This window comes from Pristis pectinata, chromosome 2 (genome assembly GCF_009764475.1).
Source record: "Pristis pectinata isolate sPriPec2 chromosome 2, sPriPec2.1.pri, whole genome shotgun sequence".
NCBI lineage: Eukaryota > Metazoa > Chordata > Chondrichthyes > Rhinopristiformes > Pristidae > Pristis > Pristis pectinata.
Window position 1 is genome coordinate 49,991,618 of NC_067406.1, and position 18,753 is coordinate 50,010,370.

At 44.7% G+C, this 18,753-nt stretch overlaps 1 protein-coding gene across 1 annotated transcript in view; it reads left to right on the top strand.

Moving 5' to 3' along the window:
- Window positions 1–18,753, top strand: part of mtrex (Mtr4 exosome RNA helicase) — a 98,868-nt gene that overhangs the window by 12,055 nt on the left and 68,060 nt on the right. The window contains 5 exon segments of the mRNA XM_052036933.1: window positions 6,004–6,144; window positions 8,195–8,261; window positions 9,172–9,234; window positions 17,704–17,816; window positions 18,239–18,418. Of these exon segments, the coding sequence (XP_051892893.1) occupies window positions 6,004–6,144; window positions 8,195–8,261; window positions 9,172–9,234; window positions 17,704–17,816; window positions 18,239–18,418 (564 nt within the window).

The window sequence follows — 18,753 nt, forward strand, 5'->3', positions numbered from 1 at the left end:
TCGCTGGTGCTGTAACAGTGTCGCGCTAACCGCTACGCTACCTATCAACCTCCGCTTCAAACATATCTAATGACTTGACCTCCACAGCCGTCTGTGGCAATGAATTCCACAGATTCACCACCCTCTGGCTAAAGAAATTCCTCCTCATCTCTGTTCCAAAGGGATGTCCTACTCTGAGGCTGTGCACTCTGGTCCTAGGCTCTCCCACTAATGGAAACATCATCTCCATCCACTCTATCCAAGCTTTTCAATATTCGGTAGGTTTCAATGAGATTCCCCCTTCATCCTTCTAAACTCCAGCAAGTACAGGCCCAGAGCCATCAAACACTTCTCGTGTGTTAACCCTTTCGTACCTGGGATCATTCTCGTAAACTTCCTCTGGACCCTCATGCCAGCACATCCTTCTTTGGGTATGGGGCCCAAAACTGCTCACAATACTCCAAATGTGGTCAGACCAATGTCTTATAAAGCCTCAGCATTGCATCCTTGCTTTTATATTCTAGTCTTCTCGAAATGATTGCTAACATTGCATTTGCCTTCCTTACTACCGACTCAACCTGCAATTTAATCTTTAGGGAATCCTGCACTAGGACTCCCAAGTCCCCATGCACCTCTGATTTCTGAATTCGCTCCCCGTTTAGAAAATAATCTGTGCCTTTATTCCTTCTACCAAAGTGCACGACCATACACTTCCCTACACTGTGTTCCATTTGCCACTTCTTTGCCCATTCTCCCAGCCTGTCCAAGTTCTTCTACAGACTCCCTGCTTCCTCAAAATCTCCTGCCCCTCCACCTATCTTTGTATTATCTGCAAACTTGGCCACAAAGCCGTCAATTCCATCATCCAGATCACTAACATAGAACACCAAAAGTAACGGACCCAACACTGACTCTTGCGGAACACCACAGGTCACAGGCAGCCAACCAGGAAAGGCCCCCTTTATTCCCACTCTTTGGTTTCTGTCAGTCAGCCAATCTATCCATACTAGTACCTTTCCTGTAATACCATGGGCTTCTATCTTGTTTAGCAGCCTCACATGCTGCACCTTGTCAAAGGCCTTCTGAATATGTCCTTTGTCTATCCGGCTGGTTACTTCCTCAAAGAATTCCAACGGATTTGTCAGGCAAGATCTCCCTATAAGGAAACTATGCTGACTTCGGCCTATTTTATAATGTGCTTCCAAGCACCCCGAAACCTCATCCTTAATAATGGCCTCTAACATCTTACCAACCACTGAGGTCAGGCTAACTGGCCTATAATTTTCTGAGTGAAGTAACATTTGTGATTTTTTCCAGTCCTGTGAAACCATTCCTGAATCTAGTGATTCTTGAAAGATCACTACTACTGTCTCCAGTATCTCTTCAGCTACCTCTTTCAGAACCCTGGGGTGCAGTCCATCCAGTCCAAGTGACTTATCCACCTTCAGACCCTTCAGTTTCCCAAGCACCTTCTCCTTAGTAATAGCAACTACACTCACTGCTGCCCCCTTGACTCTCTTGAATTTCTAGATTAATGGAATTTCTTTTGCTTCTTAGACATTGTCATGTGGTAACATTCAGAATGGTTGCTTCTGTATGTGTATTAAGGAAATTATGTAGCCAATGCCATAGGAATTCATTTATAATTATCAAGATGTAGCGGCTGCTACCGCGATGTGAAAAACAAGACACTAGTCGAAGGGTTTCAGAACAAGAACTGGTTTATTTTCCCACCTTGCGTGGGCCTTTTAAGAGAGCCTGTTCCCGCCTACTCAAAACGGCAATGACGTATATGCTACGTCATCAAATCTTTCCTGCGCGCGGGTTCTCCGTGTCGCTCGGGGAAGACGAAGGCCCACTGCCATCTTGGGCCTCGCCGCTCCGACGACACGCGACCCGACCGCCGAGCCAGTTCGCTTGCTTGGATGGTGAGTCGCTACACAACCCCCTCCCCAGAACCGGCGATACGGTCCCCAAGGTCCACCGGCTGTGTTAGCCGTTGCTTAGGAGGTTGGACTCTGCGTCGCGGTGCTGGAACCTCAACTGGTTGTTGTAGATCTAAATGGGCCGATTTGAGGCGGTCCGTCGTGAAGACCTGTTCCTTGCCCCCAATGTCCAAAATAAAGGTGGATCCATTATTCCTGATGACTCGGAACGGCCCCTCATGTGGTCGTTGCAACGGTGCCCGAGGTGTGCCCCTGCAAACGAAAACAAACACAGTCTCGTAGTTCTTTGGGCTTACAGGATGGGGCTTGACCGTGCCACAAAGTGGGAATCGGGGCCAAGTCTTTGCAGGACTGCCGTGGGTTGTTCCCCTTGGTCCCGAAGGGCGGGTATGAAATCCTCTGGGACGACCAGGGGCGCCCCGTACACAAGTTCAGCTGACAAAGCATGGAGGTCTTCCTTGGGGGCAGTGCGTATGCCAAGCAGGACCCAAGGCAGTTCGTCACCCAGTTAGGACCCTTCAGGCAGGCCATCTGATTTCAGATGGCGGTGGAAACGTTCCACTAACCCGTTTGAGGGTGGTAGGCTGTGGTGGTGTGCAGCTGCATCCCCAGCATGTTCGCTAATGCAGACCAGAGGCTGGAGGTAAATTGGGTGCCTCTGTCTGAAGTGATGTGGGCCGGAACACCATAACGTGAGATCCAAGTTGTGAGCAGCGCCCGGGCTGTCGGGTAGAGGGGTTGCCTCTGGCCACCTCATGAACCAGTCCATGATGGTAAGGAGGTACCGGGCTCCTCTTGAAACTGGCAGAGGGCCAACGAGGTCGACGTGGATGTGGTCGAACCTTCTATGGGTAGGCTCAAACTGCTGTGGCAGGACTTTGGTGTGTCGTTGGATTTTCGATGTCTGGCAGTGCGGACAAGTCCTGGCCCACCCTCTGACCTGTTTGCGCAGGCCATGCCAGACAAACTTGCTGGCAACCAGTCGGACAGTTGATCTGATGGATGGGTGCGCCAACCCATGTATCGAGTCGAAAACACGTTTCCGCTAGGCTACAGGAACTATAGGACGGGCTTGACCTGTTGTGATGTCGCAAAGGAGGGTCTGCCGACCTGGACCAACCAAGAAATCTTGGAGTTGCAGGCCCAAGACTGCGGTTCTGTAGCTGGGCAGCTCGTCGCCGGCTTGCTGTGCGTCAGCCAGGGCCGTGTAGTCGACACCCAGGGACAGGTTGTGGATGGTCAGTCTGGAAAGTGCGTCAGCAACGACATTGTCCTTTCCGGAGACATGTTGGATATCCGTTGTGAATTTGGAAATGTAGGACAAATGTCTCTGTTGACGAGCTGACCAGGGATCGGAGACTTTGGAGAAGGGGAAGGACAAAGGCTTATGGTCAGTGAAAGCGGTAAAAGGCCTGCCTTCTAGAAAGTACCGGAAATGCCGGACTGCCAGGTACAGTGCTAGAAGTTCCAGATCAAAAGCCCTGTATTTCAGTTCGGGTGGTTTAAGGTGCTTGCTGAAAAATGCCAAGTGTTGCCAATGGCCTTTGATTAATTGTTCCAGTACCCCACCAACCCACGGTGTTGGATGCATCCACCATGAGGGCAGTTGGGACGTCTGTCCTAGGGTGTACAAGCATCGTGGCGTCTACCAGGGTGTCCTTGGCCTTAACGAAGGCAGCCACAGCCTCGTCGTTCCAGGCAATGTCCTTGCCCTTACCAGCCATCAGCGAGAACAAAGGGCGCATGATACGGGCTGCTGCAGGGATGAACCGATGGCAAAAGTTGACCATCCCAAGGAATTCCTGTAGGCCTTTGGCCGTGTTGGGGCGGGCAAAATGGCAGATAGCGTCTACCTTGGCGGGTAGGGGTGTTGCCCCATCGCTGGTGATTTTGTGGCCGAGGAAATCGATAAAGTCCGAATTGGCACTTGGCCGGGTTGATCGTGAGGCTGAAATCACGGAGACGGGAATACAGTTGGTGGAGGTGGGAAAGGTGTTCTTGGCGGTCACGGCTGGCGATTAGTATGTCATCTAAGTAAATGAACACGAAGTCCAGGTCTCGGCCTACCACGTCCATGAGTCACTGGAAGGTCTGCGCGGCGTTCTTAAGGCTGAACGGCATTCGAGGGAATTCGAAAAGGCCGAATGGGGTAATAATCGCAGTTTTGGGGACGTCATCTGGATGGACCGGGATTTGGTGGTATCCCCTAACGAGGTCCACTTTGGAAAAGATGCGGGCCCCGTGTAAGTTCGCTGCGAAGTCCTGGATGTGAGGGATGGGATAGCGGTCCGGGGTGGTGGCGTCATTCAGCCTGCGGTAGTCGCCGCAGGGCCTCCACCCGCCGGTGGCTTTGGGGACCATGTGCAGGGGGGAGGCCCAGGGGTTGTCTGACCTGTGAACAATCCCCAGCTCCTCCATGCGACGGAACTCTTCCTTTGCCAGGCGGAGCTTGTCTGGAGGTAGTCGTCATGCTCGGGCATGAAGGGGTGGCTCTGTGGTAATGATGTGGTGTCGCACCCTGTGTTTGGGCCTAGAATTTGTAAACCAAGGTGCCAAAACTGATGGGAATTCGGCTAGGAGCTTGGTGAACTCGTTGCCAGACAGGGAAATGGAGTCCAGGCGCGGGGCTGGTAGGCTGGTTTCTCCCAGGGGGTAGGTCTGGAGTGAACTAACCGCTTCCCTCACAGGTCGACTAACAGGTTGTGGGCCCGAAGGAAATCGGCTCCTAGGAGTGGTCGGGCGACGGTGGCAAGGGTAAAGGTCCAGGTAAAACAGCTGCCGCCGAACTGTAATTGAAGTGTACGGGTACCAAAAGTCTGTATCGTTGTGCCGTTTGCGGATTGAGTACAGGACCTTGTTGCCTGTTACGAGTGTCGCGGCTGGTCGGGGGCAAAATACTGACCTCTGCTCCAGTATCAACGAGGAAACGCCGCCCAAACTGCTTGTCCTGAACGAATAGGAGGCTTTGTTGGCGGCCAGCCGCTGTAGCCATCAGTGGCGGCTGGCCCTGGCGTTTCCCTGAAACTTGCAGGGTGGGTGGCATCGACGGGCCTCCGCGCCCCACCTCTGATAGTAGAAACACAGCTGGTCACCAGTGTCGTCGTCTGTGTTTCTGGGGTGTGGTCGCTCGGTTCCTGGGACTGGTTGAGGCGGGCGTTGGGCTCGCGGCCTGGCGATTTGGCCGATGGACGAACCACTCTCGCGTTTGGCCTTCCACAGGACATCTGCCTGGGCAGCTACCTCACAGGTTGCTGAAGTTGGCATCGGCTGACAGCAGGTGAATGTCATCGGGTAGTTGTTCAAGGAAGGCCTGTTCGAACATTAGGCAGGGCTTGTGTCCCTCGGCCAATGCCAGCATCTCATTCATTAGGGCGGATGGGGATCTGTCCCCCAGGCCGTCGAGATGAAGCAGGCAGGCAGCGCGCTTGTGACGGGAGAGGCCGAAGGTCCGAATCGGAAGGTCTTTGAAAGCTGGGTACTTATCTTCCTCCGGAGGAGACTGGATGAAGTCTCCGACCTGGGCGGCTGTCTCCTGGTCCAGAGAGCTAACCAGATGGTAGTACTTTGTGGAGTCGGAGGTGATCTGCCGAAGGTGGAATTGTGCTTCGGCGTGGTCAAACCAGACGCTGGGACGAAGTGTCCAAAAAGTGGGCAGCTTGAGTGCCACTGCGTTGGCTGCTGCATTGTCGTCCATTGTGCAGGTCCAAGATCCGTTTGGACCGTCGGGGTCACCAATGTAGCGGCTGCTACCGTGATGAAAAAAACAAGATACTAGTCGAAGGGTTTCAGAACAAGAACTGGTTTATTTTCCCGCCTTGCGCGGGCCTTCTAAGAGAGCCTGTTCCCGCCCACTCAGAATGGCAATGACGTATATGCTATGTCATCAAATCTTCCCCGCGCGCGGGTTCTCCCTGTCGCTCAGGGAAGACGAAGGCCCACCGCCATCTTGGGCCTCGCCGCTCCGACAACGTGCAACCTGACCGCCGAGCCTGTTCGCTTGCTCAGACGGTGAGTTGCTACAAAGATTAAAACAAGCTATTTTAAGAACATGGGTCCTGTTTTGATTTGTGTTTTACAGGGAGGCCACTGATGGAGCTCTTCGAGATGCAAGTACAATTTCTTCAGTGAAGAATAAGCGTGATGTCGATACTGATAATCCAGATGATGCAATATTTGGAAAAAAGCCCAAACTCGAAGCCATATCCACAGAGGAAATTAAGTAATGTTTTTAAAATATGAGTATTCTTGAAACATAGATTGTAAAATGTCTGTAGTTAAAAATACTCAAGCCAAAATATTTTGAAGATGTTACGTAATATTTATTCAATTAGTCCACAAAAGTAAACGTTCTCGACATTTACTTGATTAAATTAATTTGTTTTTCTATGAAAACTGAAACTTGATGGCTTCTTGAATGCATAATTGTCAACCATTTTAATTTAGATGGATCCTTTTTGTTCCCTTTCCATAATTTTAGAAAACTTAATTTTAGAAAATTAAATCTCCCCTCAGTCTCCATTCCACCAAATAATTTCCATCATAGAGAGACTTACCATAACTGTAATTCTTTAGCCTTGGCACATGGTCTAGTGCCTCCACATTCATCCGTTTTTGCAGTGGCCAGAAATCTCAGTAATGATGCAGTAGCAGCCAATATTTCATGCAATGTTAGCATGACTTCCTTGGTCAATAAAGGCAAATATCCTGTTAGCTTGCTTAACTAGCTATCTTTAGACATATATTCCAAGATCTCTCTGATTTCCATATACTTATTGGTACCCTATCATTTATTGCACATTCTTTTACTGTATCTGCTCTCTGCAAATGCATACCTGTGCAGATTGAATGGAGTTTGCCACTTTTGTGTCCTCCTAACCTGCAGCTAGGAACTTTCTTCCTCACTATCAATCACAGTGCCAGTTTTGGTATCATCGGCAAACTTAGTGTTATCTTTTCATGGCTGCTTATTTTAGCTTCTAAGTGTCCAGACAACACTGCACTAGGTCACTGACACAGCTGTGAAGAGGAAGGCAATTCGGGTGAAGAAAGATCACGGGCAGTGCATGTTGTATGGTGTTTGTACTGATGCTGTTTGCTGTTTGCTGTTTTCTATTTCATCTCATGGAAGAAAACATTCTGCAAAAACTTCAAGTTGCCACGCAGGTCGATAGGCTTGTTAAGAAGGCGTATGGAGTGTTGGCCTTCATTAGTCAGGGTATTGCGTTCAAGAGCTGCGAGGTGATGTTGCAGCTCTGTAGAACTCTGGTCAGACCACACTCATTATAGAAAGGATGTGGAAGCTTTAGAGAGGATGCAGAGGAGATTTACCAGGATGTTGCCTGGATTGGAGACCATGTCTTATGAGGATAGGTTGAGCGAGCTAGGGCTTTTCTCTTTGGAGAGGAGGAGGATGAGAGGTGACTTGATAGAGGTGTACAAGATGATAAGAGGCATAGATCAAGTGGACAGTCAGAGACTTTTTCCCAGGGCGACAGTAGCTAACCCGATTTTAAGGTGATTGGAGGAAGGTATAAGGGGGATGTCAGGGGTGAGTGTTTTTACACAGAGAGTAGTGGGTGCGTGGGACACACTGCCTGCAGAGGTTGTGGGGGCAGATACATTGGGGATATTTAAGAGACTCTTAGACAAATGAATCGTAGAAAAATTAGGGGGTTATGTGGGAGAGAAGGGTTAGAGCAGGATAAAATGTTGGGCACAACATTGTGGGCCGAAGGGCCTGTACTATGCTGATGAACTTTAGTGGCTATTCATGGTCAACATGTTATGTACACGTACCATCACTTGTTGAAAATAGTTAGAAGGTAGGTAAAGATGGCTCTCGGATAATTTCACATATATTTCTCTGACAAGGATATTTTATTTCTAAAGTTTAAGAGTGGAAATTGAAGTATCACGACCAAGCACCGTTCACAAACAAGAGAGCAGGGAAATGGTTTGTCCAAGTTTGTCTAACCTTGCTTTGTCCAATGAGGATTTAGAATATGGGTAGAAGAGGGGAATCTCTCTGTATTACGAGAGAAATTCATTAAGGCCGGAAAGTCTCTTTTGACAATTCCTGCAAGAATAGATTTCAGAAAAATTGGTCATTTACACCCAAAGCTTATTAATAGGTACCATGAAATTACAAATGTTATTCTAAATTTATATAACTAATGATTTACTGAGTTTTGATTGATTCACCATGAATGTATTGGTAAAATTTACATGTTACAATAAATACTGAGTGCCAGTTGAATTTGGTTATTTAGTCTTGCAGACTTGATGCCCAAGGTGAAGGTGGAACAAGTTGAAACAGTAGAGGGATGTAACCATGAGGTAAGTGCCTTAAATTAACTGGTTTCTCCATCATTCTGAACTTTATGATGAAAAACACCTCATTTAAAAAAACAATGTTAATGTCAAATCCCTGTGAATTGCATGTGTGGTTCTCTTATGCATCTAGTTAAAGATTGATTGCTGAGTTACAAGTTATGCACATACATCTTTTTCCAGTGTCCTATTCTTCATACCACTCTTGAATAAGAGCTAACTGCATTCAAGTTGAATCATATTACTGTAGATCATGGGAAAATTTGAATTGCTTTGCTCCTTTGTTTTCTACCCTAGTCAATAAGTGTATAGTAACTCTCTGCAGGCTTTTTTAATGACATAAACATGAATAAGTGATCAGTACATGGAGTTTGTTTTGAACTTGTATTGCAGAATAGGTGCAAAAAAAAAAGCAATGTTGGGGGGAGAGGGAAATTCAGAGGACTTCTGCAGAGAATAGAACAGTTCGGTAAAATTGAGCAATTTTTGAAGATGATTGTAATTGTTGATGCAGCAGACACAAAACAAAAGATCTTTGGGCAACGAATCAAAGTGTAAGTGAGTAGCAATGGTAGAGCAGAAAATTTCTCTGTAGGTAGCTAGGAACGCACATGGAACCAACAATCAGTAGCACTTCAGAATGTTGCTTTCTTGGAGACAACTGCATATGTGGATATTATTCCTTTTTAGGTATTGAACAGTGCATAAAATGCATTTCTATTACTCAAGTAGTATCTTGGGTTGTGTTAAATTGATGAGTAAATATCTGGATCAGACAAAGTGGGCAGACATTTTCATTCTGAGTCACTTTGTTGTTTGATTCAGTGTGCTACATATTATTTCCTACATGTAAATTTTGAAGTAAACTTAAGTCATCCAAATTCTAAAATAGAATTATTATTGTAATAACTTCCAGGTGGCCATTCCGATGTACGATGAATATGAGCAACTGAAACCTCGTGTCGGAAAAGCAGCAAAGGTACCGTTTGATTGAACTTTCTGGATAGATAACTGTTGATGTCTTATCCTACCAATGGGGGTGAAAGTTTTTGTGGAGCTGAAAGAAGACCTGAAAGCTATAAGACTAGAATGGTTCTTGGACAATGCAAGATGAGTAGCAACCAGTGGCAATTGTAATATATTGACAGACTATTTAGTACAAAATTCTGTATTCAAAGCCAGGAGATAGTTTGAAATAGCTCACAGCCCCTGGGCACAGGTGATGTCATCTTCAGTCTGCTCCTCTTGTTCCTGTTTTGCATGCTGACCTTGTCTCTTTGTGAATCTTTCTGCCAAGTGCTTCACTTTAACCCTCAATTCTCAAAGAAAGGCCACTCAGTTAATGCCATTGAAGACCTTTTTGCACCTCATTGTAGTTTGGCCATTGCTGTGGCCTTATTCACATCTCTTCCAACCTTATTCTTCCTGAAGGCTTTCAATTTCATGAGCAATTGCTCATATCCCCTTGTCTCTATCAATGTAACTGTGATACAGGTTCACTGTCTTTACAGTTTTTCTACATAATTGTCAGACATTTGATTGCATCAGTGACCACTGTATAGGAAAAAGAAGACATTCACACTTGGTCTCAGAATCAGATTTATTGTCACTGACATGTGTCATGAAATTTGTTGCTTTGTGGCAGTAGTATAGTGCCAGACAAAGACATAAATAGTGCAAAAGAGGAATAACAAGGTAGTGTTCATGGACCAATCAGAAATCTGATGGAGGGGAAGAAGCTGTTTCTGAAACAGAGTATGGGTCTTGAGGCTCTTGTACCACCTCCCTGATGGTAGTAATGTGAAGAGGGCATGTCCCAGGTGGTGAGGGCCCTTAATGATGGATGCTGCCTTCTTGATGCACTGCCTCTTGAAGATGTCCTCAGTGGTGGGGAGGGTTGTGTCTGTGGAGCTGGCCAAGTCTTAGTCTCTTTCGATCCTGCGCATTGGAGCCTCCGTACCAGGCGGTGATGCAGCCAGTCAGAATGCTCTCCACCGTACATCTGCAGAAATTTGCAAGAGTCTTCGGTGACATACCAAATCTCCTCAAACAAAGTAGAGCCACTGGTGTGCCGCCTTGATTGCATCAATGTGCTGGGCCCAAGATAGATCCTCTTAGATGACACCCAGGAACTTGAAGCTGTTCACAGTTTGCACCGCTGACCCCTCATTGAGGACTGGTGTGTGTTCTCCCAACATCCCCTTCCTGGAGTCCACAATCAATTCCTTGGTCTTGCTGACAATTGCTCGGTCTTGGTTCTGCACCATCTCTAGTAATTACAAAACCAAAGATCCTCATTACACTTAACAGAAACTTTGATGCTTGTGTCATTAATTTGTAAAACAGTGCAATTCTTTAACCCTCAACTTATGTAGCCAAGCTTCCCTTAATGTTTTATGATTGGAATTTTATATCTATTCACAAATGAAAGATCAAAAGGTGTTTGTTAAATACTCTATACACTGTACTGCTACTATTGTCTTGTGATTAATACACAAATATTTAACTTATTATGAAATTGTTTTCCTTTGTGATCAATATATTAACTCGCCTTGCAGCAGTGGTCAAAGTAGGACTTGTCTGATCAACCTTAAAGTTTGAATGTATATAAAAACAGTTCAATCTAAATTCTGGGTTTAAATTTGTTTTTTTTTTAGCTCTTTCAAGAACTCGTGGAAAAACTTGGTATTTTGGTGAATTACTGGAATTTTGTCCTGAATAGTTTTGACATTGTAATGGTTTTCCTGCCCTGTAAGGCACTGTTTCTGCATTTAACATTGTGCCTCATCAATTCTGACTACAGTATTTGGTATTGGCCACATGATGGTGCTATGCCCGCACATTTCCTTCAGCATAACAGTCATCATTGGGCAAACCAGTTGTTGTACAATTGAATAGTTATGGAATGTTCTTTCCCCTGACATTTTGTTCAGCTTATTTAAGAAGAAATTGGTCAATTTCCATGCAGTTTTGACATTGCAGAGACCAAATTTAATGCCCCATTCTGTTAGCTACCATTTCATCGGATAAACTTAGTGCACTTTTAGTTGCCATTGATTGCTTTGTTGGTTTCTGTCATATTTACTATTTATCACATCTTAATGTATATACACAAGTAATGAATATGTTGCTTTGAAATGAGGACTGAGCTACAGCTGGTATGATTATCCCGATCCTTCTCACCATGCTTCATGTGAAGCCTACATTTTCTCTTGATTGGTGCAATAGTCTTTGCAGTTGAACTGCATGTATTTATATACAAAATGTCAAGAATCCTTTATTGCTGATTTTCTCTGCACTTCATTCATCACTACATAGTGCCATTTTCATTTAATCCAGCTGCTTTTTATTTACTGGTTTTTCTTCAGCCCTTTTACATTAACCCACTCGATTGAGGGGTGTAGATTAGGTGACTGTAGTGCACTATTTCTTTTGTGATTTTGCAGTTGGGTGTCCAGGAGAGACAGTCATAAAATGAGAGTTAAACAGTGCAGAAACAGGCCCTTCAGCCCAACTTGTCCATCTGACCAAGGTGCCTACTGAGCTCATCCCATATCCCTGTAAATCTTTCCTATTTTTGTATCTGTCCAAATGGCTTCTCTGTGTTGTAATTGTACTTGGCTTTGCCAATTCCTCTGGCAGTTTAGATCACAGAATAGATCAGGAACATTACAGCACAGTACAAGCCCTTTGGCCCACGATGTTGTGCCAACATTTTATACTGCTCTAAGATCTATCTAACCCTTCCCACATAGCCACAGGAATGATAGAAAAATGAAGGGCTATCTAAGAGTCTCTTAAATGTCCCTAATGTATCTGCCCCCACAACCTCTGCAGGCAGTGCGTTCCATGCACCCACCACTGTTTTAAAACTTACCTTTGACATCCTCCCTATACCTTCCTCCAATCACCTTAAAGTTATGCCCCCTCATCTTAGCCATTTTCACCCTGGGAAAAGTCTGACTGTCCACTCGATCTATGCCTCTTATGTTGTACACCTCTATTGAGTCACCTGTCATCCTCCTCCTCTCCAAAGAGAAAAGCCCCAGCTCACTCAACCTATCCTCATAAGACATGCTCTCCAATCCTCTGCACCCACTCTAAAGCTTCCACATCCTTCCTATAATAAGGTGAGCAGAACTGAACACAATACTCCAAGTGTGGTCTAACTAGAGTTCTGTGGAGCTGCAACATTACCTCACAGCTCTTGAACTCAATACCCTGACTAGTGAAGGCCAACACACCATACACCACGTTAACAACCCTATCAACCTGCACGGCAACCTTGAGGGATCTATGGACATGGATCCCAAGATCCCCGTTCCTCCACACTGCCAAGAGTCCTGCCAGCACTTCACACTTTTCTGGGTTAAATTCCATCTGCCACTTCTCAGCCCAGCTCTGCATCATATCAATGTCCTGTTGTAACCTACAGCAACCTTCTACACTATGCACACCACCACCAGCCTTCATGTCATCTGCAAAGTTACTAACCCACCCTTCCACATCCTCATCCAAGTCATTTATAAAAATCAAAGAACAGGGGTCCCAGAACAGATCCTTGTGGAACACCACAGGTCAGACTTCCAGGCAGAATACACACCATCTACCACCACCCTCTGTCTTCTATGGGAGAGCTAATTTTGAATCCACACAGCCAGGTTTCCCTGGATCCCGTGCCTCCTGACTTTCTGGATGAGCCTTCCATGAGGCACCTTATCAAATGCCTTACTAAAATCCATGTACACCACATCCACTACTCTACCTTCATCAATGTGTTTCTTCCCTCGCTTCCCATAATAACCTTGGATATATCCCATCTGGCCCCAGTTATTTATCCAGATGTTTTTCCCCAAAAGTTTCAGCACATCCTTTTTCCTCATGTCAACATGCCTTAGCACATCAGCCTGTTATATGCCATGCTTGCCAACATCAAGGTCTCTCACTTAATATTGAAGCAAAGTATTCATTAAGGACCTCCCCTACCTCTTCCGTCTCCAGGCATGTTCCCTCTTTTATTCCTTATCAGTCCAACCCTCTCTAGTCATCCTCCTATTCTTCACATCCTGTAGAATGCCTTGGAGTTTTTCTTAATTCTACTTCAAGGCCTTCTCATGCCCCCTTTTAGCTCTCCTAAGTCCATTCTTAAGCTCCCTCCTGGCTACCTTGTAACTCTCCAGAACCCTGTCCGATCATTGCTTTCTAAATCTTAGGTAAGCTTTCTTCCTCTTGACAAGATATTCTACATCTCATCAACCACATTTCCTTCACTGTGCCATCCTTACCCTGTCTCAATGGGACAAACCTATCCCGAACCCTATCAGATATTCCCTATACAACCTCCACATTTCCACTGTGCACTTCCTGAAGAACATCTGTACCCAATTTACACTCCCAAGTTGCTGTCTTAAAGCATCATAACTCCCCCAATTAAATACTTTCCCCTATGGACTGCTCCTATCCCTCTCCAAGGCTATGGTAAAGGAGAAGGAGTTATGGTCACTGTCTCCAAAACGCTCTTCCACCGAGAGATCTGAAACCTGATCAGGCTCATTGTCTAGTACCAGGTCCAGTAATGCCCTCTCCTCTTGTCAGCCTGTCCATACACTGTCAGGAATCCTTCCTGGACATACCTAACAAACTCTACCCCTTCTATCCCCTTTTACACTAAAGGAAGTGCCAATTAATATTAGGGAAGTTGAAATCACCCATGACGACAACCCTGTTATTTTTGCACCTCTCCAAAATCAGCCTTCTGATCTGCTCCTCAGTGTCTCTGTTGCTATGGGGGTGGGGGGGAAGGGGTGGGTGGTGGGAGTCTGTAGGATACTCCCAATAGAGTGATTGCACCCTTCCTGTTTCTGACTTCCACCACACTGACTCAGTAGATGATCCCTCCAAGACATCCTCCCTTTCTACAGCTGGGACACTCCCAGATCAGCAAAACCACTCCCCCACCTCTTACTTCCAGCTCGGTCCCTTTTGAAACACCTAAACCCTAGAATATCCAGCAGCCATTCCTGCCCTTGTGACAGCCAAGTCTCTGTGATGGTCACAACGTCGTAGTTCCATCTACTTAACTATGCTCCAAGTTCATCACCCTTGTTTCTGATACTTCTCGTATTAAAGTAGACACACTTCAGCCCATCCAACTGACTGTAATTTTGCCCTTTCACCTCCTTTGTCGAAGTCTTTCTACATGCTGTATCTACTTCTCCACTAAGTGCACCAATCCCTGACCCATCACTCAGGTTCCCACCCCCCGCCAAACTAGTTTAAACCCTCCCCAACAGCTTAGCAAACCTGCCCGCAAGAATATTGGTCCCCCTCCAGTTTAGGTGTAACCCGTCCCTTTTGTACAAGTCATACCTTCCCCAGAAGAGATCCCAATGATCAACAAATCTGAAACCCTGCTCCCTGCACCAGCTCCTCAACCACGCAATCATCTGCCAAATAAACCTATTCTTACCCTCACTGGCACAGGCAGCAATCCAGAGATTACTACCCTTGAGGTCCTGCTTTTCAGCTTCCTACCTAGCTCCCTATATTCCCTCTTCAGGGCCTCATCTCTTTTCCTACATACGTCATTGGTACCAATATGTACCATGACCTCTGGCTGTTCACCCTCCCCTTTCAGAATGCTGTGGACCCAATCTTAGTGCTTCCTGTCCCTGGCACCAGGGAGGCAACATATCAACCGGGAGTCTCTTTTACGTCCGCAGAATCTCCTGTCTGACCCCCTTACTGTGAAAGTTGACCCACACTGTAATAAAGCAGACAACAGCAGAACCAAGGAGTGTATAATTAATGCTTTATTATTTTAATGCTAGTGGGAGTGAGGGATACAGAGAAAGAGTAAACAGTGTAACCGGAGCTCTGTACTGATCCCCACTCAGAGATTCACATGCCAGGGTCCCTCCTTTTATAAAGAAGCCTACATGCTAAGTTTCACATACCAAGCCATCTATAACAATTTATTTTTTGCTTCATTATCCATTACTTTCCTATCCTTGAGCAGTCTGTAACTCAGCAACAGTTCATCATGCTACAATCTGAAGTCACAGACAGCTCCAGGCTCCAAGGCTAACCGCTTATCACAAACAGCCAGTGAAGACAGGATACTGATTAACTAACTACTACTTTGATTTACACAAACACCTGCATCTTCATGCATCTCAACTATAGTCACACCATGGTTAGGCCACAGCAGCTGAATAACATGAACCCCTACATTCTCAGTTACTTTTACATTTTTATGGAATCCCCTATCACTACCATTCACCTCTTCTCCCCACTTACCTTCTGTGCCACACAACCAGGCACAGTGCCAAAGACCTGGTCACTGCAGCTTTCTCCTGGTAGGTCATCCCCCACCAACAGTATCCAATGCAGTATACTTGTTATTGAGGGGGAACAGCCACAGGAGTACTCTGCATTCATTCTACCTGCCTATTCTCCTTCCTTTTCCTGACAGTCACCCAGCTACCTGCCTCCTGCAGCTTAGGAGTGACTGCTTCCCTGTAGCTCTTATCTATGAACTCCTTGTTCTCCCATAGAAGCTAAAGGTCTTCCAGCTGCATCTCCAGTTCCCTAACACAGTCTGTAAGGAGCTGCAGCTGGATGCACCTCGTGCAGATGTAGCTATCAGGGAGACTGGAGGTCTCCCAGAACTCCCGCATCTCACAAGATGAACACACCACTGACCCTGGAGCCATTCTAACTACTCTGGCCTGGCACTAAAGGAAAAACCAAAGAAAGAAACTTACCAGAGACTTACCTTTGCCTCATCCCCCACTCTAACACTGATCCACTCACACAATGGCTGCTCCACTTATACCTACCTTCCTTTTATTCGCTGCTGTTAATAAGCCAATCAGCTATTAACATTTTGCAAATGTGCCTCTTGTAGACTCTTGCAAGGTGAAACTCACACACCCAGAGACTCACCTCTTTTCAAAGCTCCTGCTCCAAAAAATGTTCCATATACCCACTACCCTCTGTGTGGAAAAACCTGCCGTTCAGATCATCTTTAAATCTTTCACCTTAAACCTATGCTGAAAATGCATCGCTTCGCATTTGTCTGAGTTAAATTCCATCTGCCATTCCTTTGCCCACTTTCCCAGTTATCTAGATCCTGTTGTAAAGCCTTCTTCACTGTCCACTACACCACCAGTTTTACTAATCATGCCACCTACATTCTCATCCAAATTGTACTAATTGTTTCTCATATTTATTTATGAAATCCATTAAATTCATATTTTTTGATGTATGTTTTGTTTCCTCGTGGTGATTACAAATTTTTGTTCCCATTGCCTGTTTGGAACGATGGGGTTGGCAGATTTCTCTGGCAGCCCCTATAATTTGCAACATGTCGCATAATTTTAGATTTATGTTACCTATTGCCATATTACCTTCAGTGCCTGGACACCACTCACAGGTGTTTTCAATGTACAATTAACAATTGAACATGATGTCATTGAAACTTGAATAAAGAATTGGTTTGGAGATTTCACTTTGGACTGCCAACAGTGTTCTAGGCAAATTGCACGGGTTTTGAGGTTTTCCATTCCAAATGTTTGTTACTCATTTGTACATTCCTGAATGCAGTGTAGCTGGGCAGTGTTTTAAAAAAATATTTACAGAAGAAAATTGGATTAAAGGATATTATCTTATATACTTCAGAAAGGGTGGTAAGGTACATTGCTTAATACAAGTGGCAAAATGATTTCTGTTAAAATTCTTAAACCATATCTGATCCACTGTTGGTTCATAATCTGAAATTAAATAACAGAAAATAATTTCATAGAATCTTACTGCACTATTTGCTAGAATATTGGTGAGAAATAGTTAGTCACTTAGTAATTTAAAAAGAATTTACTATTAGTTGATCTTGTATTTAAAAAAAACTTTAAATTTAGAACTTCCTCCAAGACCTGCAGGAAGGATTAAGCAGAAAGTTTGCACTGCTATTAGTTTATCTGTGGCATAGCCAGTTTTCTGGGCAGGCAGGTTTCAAGTGCAATGTTTCTTCAAAACAAGACAAAAGATTGTGGAAGCTTAATTTATTCCAGATGTGTTTTGTGCTTGAGGTTCGGTGATCTGTTGCATAAGTTTGACAGATTTGGAATGTTTTTAGTGGTCTGTTGCAAACGGGGCTCAAAAAAAAAGAACAGAGACAGAAGCAGGAGGAGGCCATTTCACCCCTAGTGCATGCATGTGAGCTTCCTTGAATATCCACAGCTCATTTGGATAGAAATTCCAAAGGTTCAGTACCACTATTTATTCTCGTATCTGGCTTGACTGGGCAACCGCTCAATGTTCATCTTTCTGTCACTCCATCAAATAGCTGGACAGCTTTTGCCAAAAATCTGTTATTTGGAATATATAAGAAATCAACCAGAACTAAGTGATCATTATTACTTTTAAGTGATTTTTTTTTCAATTACAGGAATACCCTTTTATCCTGGATGCTTTTCAAAGAGAAGCTATTGCTTGTATTGACAACAACCAATCTGTATTGGTATCTGCACATACATCGGCTGGCAAAACAGTTTGTGCTGAGTAAGTACTCATCAAACCAATTGCCTGAACCTTCGTGCTTGTCAAAGCGAGAAATATTAGTTATTTTCTTACATTTTTCTTTCAATAAATACTCCAAGAACTGTGCACGGGAATGTTTAAATGCCTTGGCTTTAAAATTTATTTTCTTTAAAAAGAAGTCTGAAATAAAATATAATATATTATGAAGTACACAAGATACGTGTGCATCCTCATGTAAAATGAAGATGTGTAGTTAGAACAACATGCTTTGTAATCAGTCATTTTGTTCCTGATTTCTAACGTTTGCAATTTTCTCATTCTCTGTGAAAACATCATGTATTTCTTGGCTTATTTCTGTTAATATAACTAGTATGACATACAGCAGGAATTTTTATTTAAATGCCTTAAAAATAACCTTAGATAAAAATTTTCTCATCCTATAGGTATGCAATAGCCCTTGCTTTACGTGATAAGCAAAGAGTTATCTTTACCAGTCCTATCAAAGCATTGAGCAATCAGAAGTATCGTGAGATGTATGAGGAGTTCCAGGATGTGGGATTAATGACTGGTGATGTCACTATCAATCCAACAGCCTCCTGCTTAGTTATGACAACTGAGGTAAAGTTCACCAATGTATTGACATTTATCCCTACTCCCCTGTCACGAAATATAGAAACATAATGGCCAGGATTTGGGGGTCACCAGCAGAAGAACTGTTCATTTTGCTTACACCTACCTTCATATTTTTAATGAGTTTTTGCATGATTACTTGGGTTAATTAGACTGCTATTTCAGCACAACACCTTCCATTGTGGACCTAGGATCTTCATGAACAACAAAAGTAGAAAGTGCTGGAAACACTCAGCAGGTCAAGCAGCATTTGTGAAAAAGGAAAAAGAGATAATGTTCCAGGTTGAAGATCCTTCACCCAGAACTAGGAAAGAGAGAGAAGAAGGTA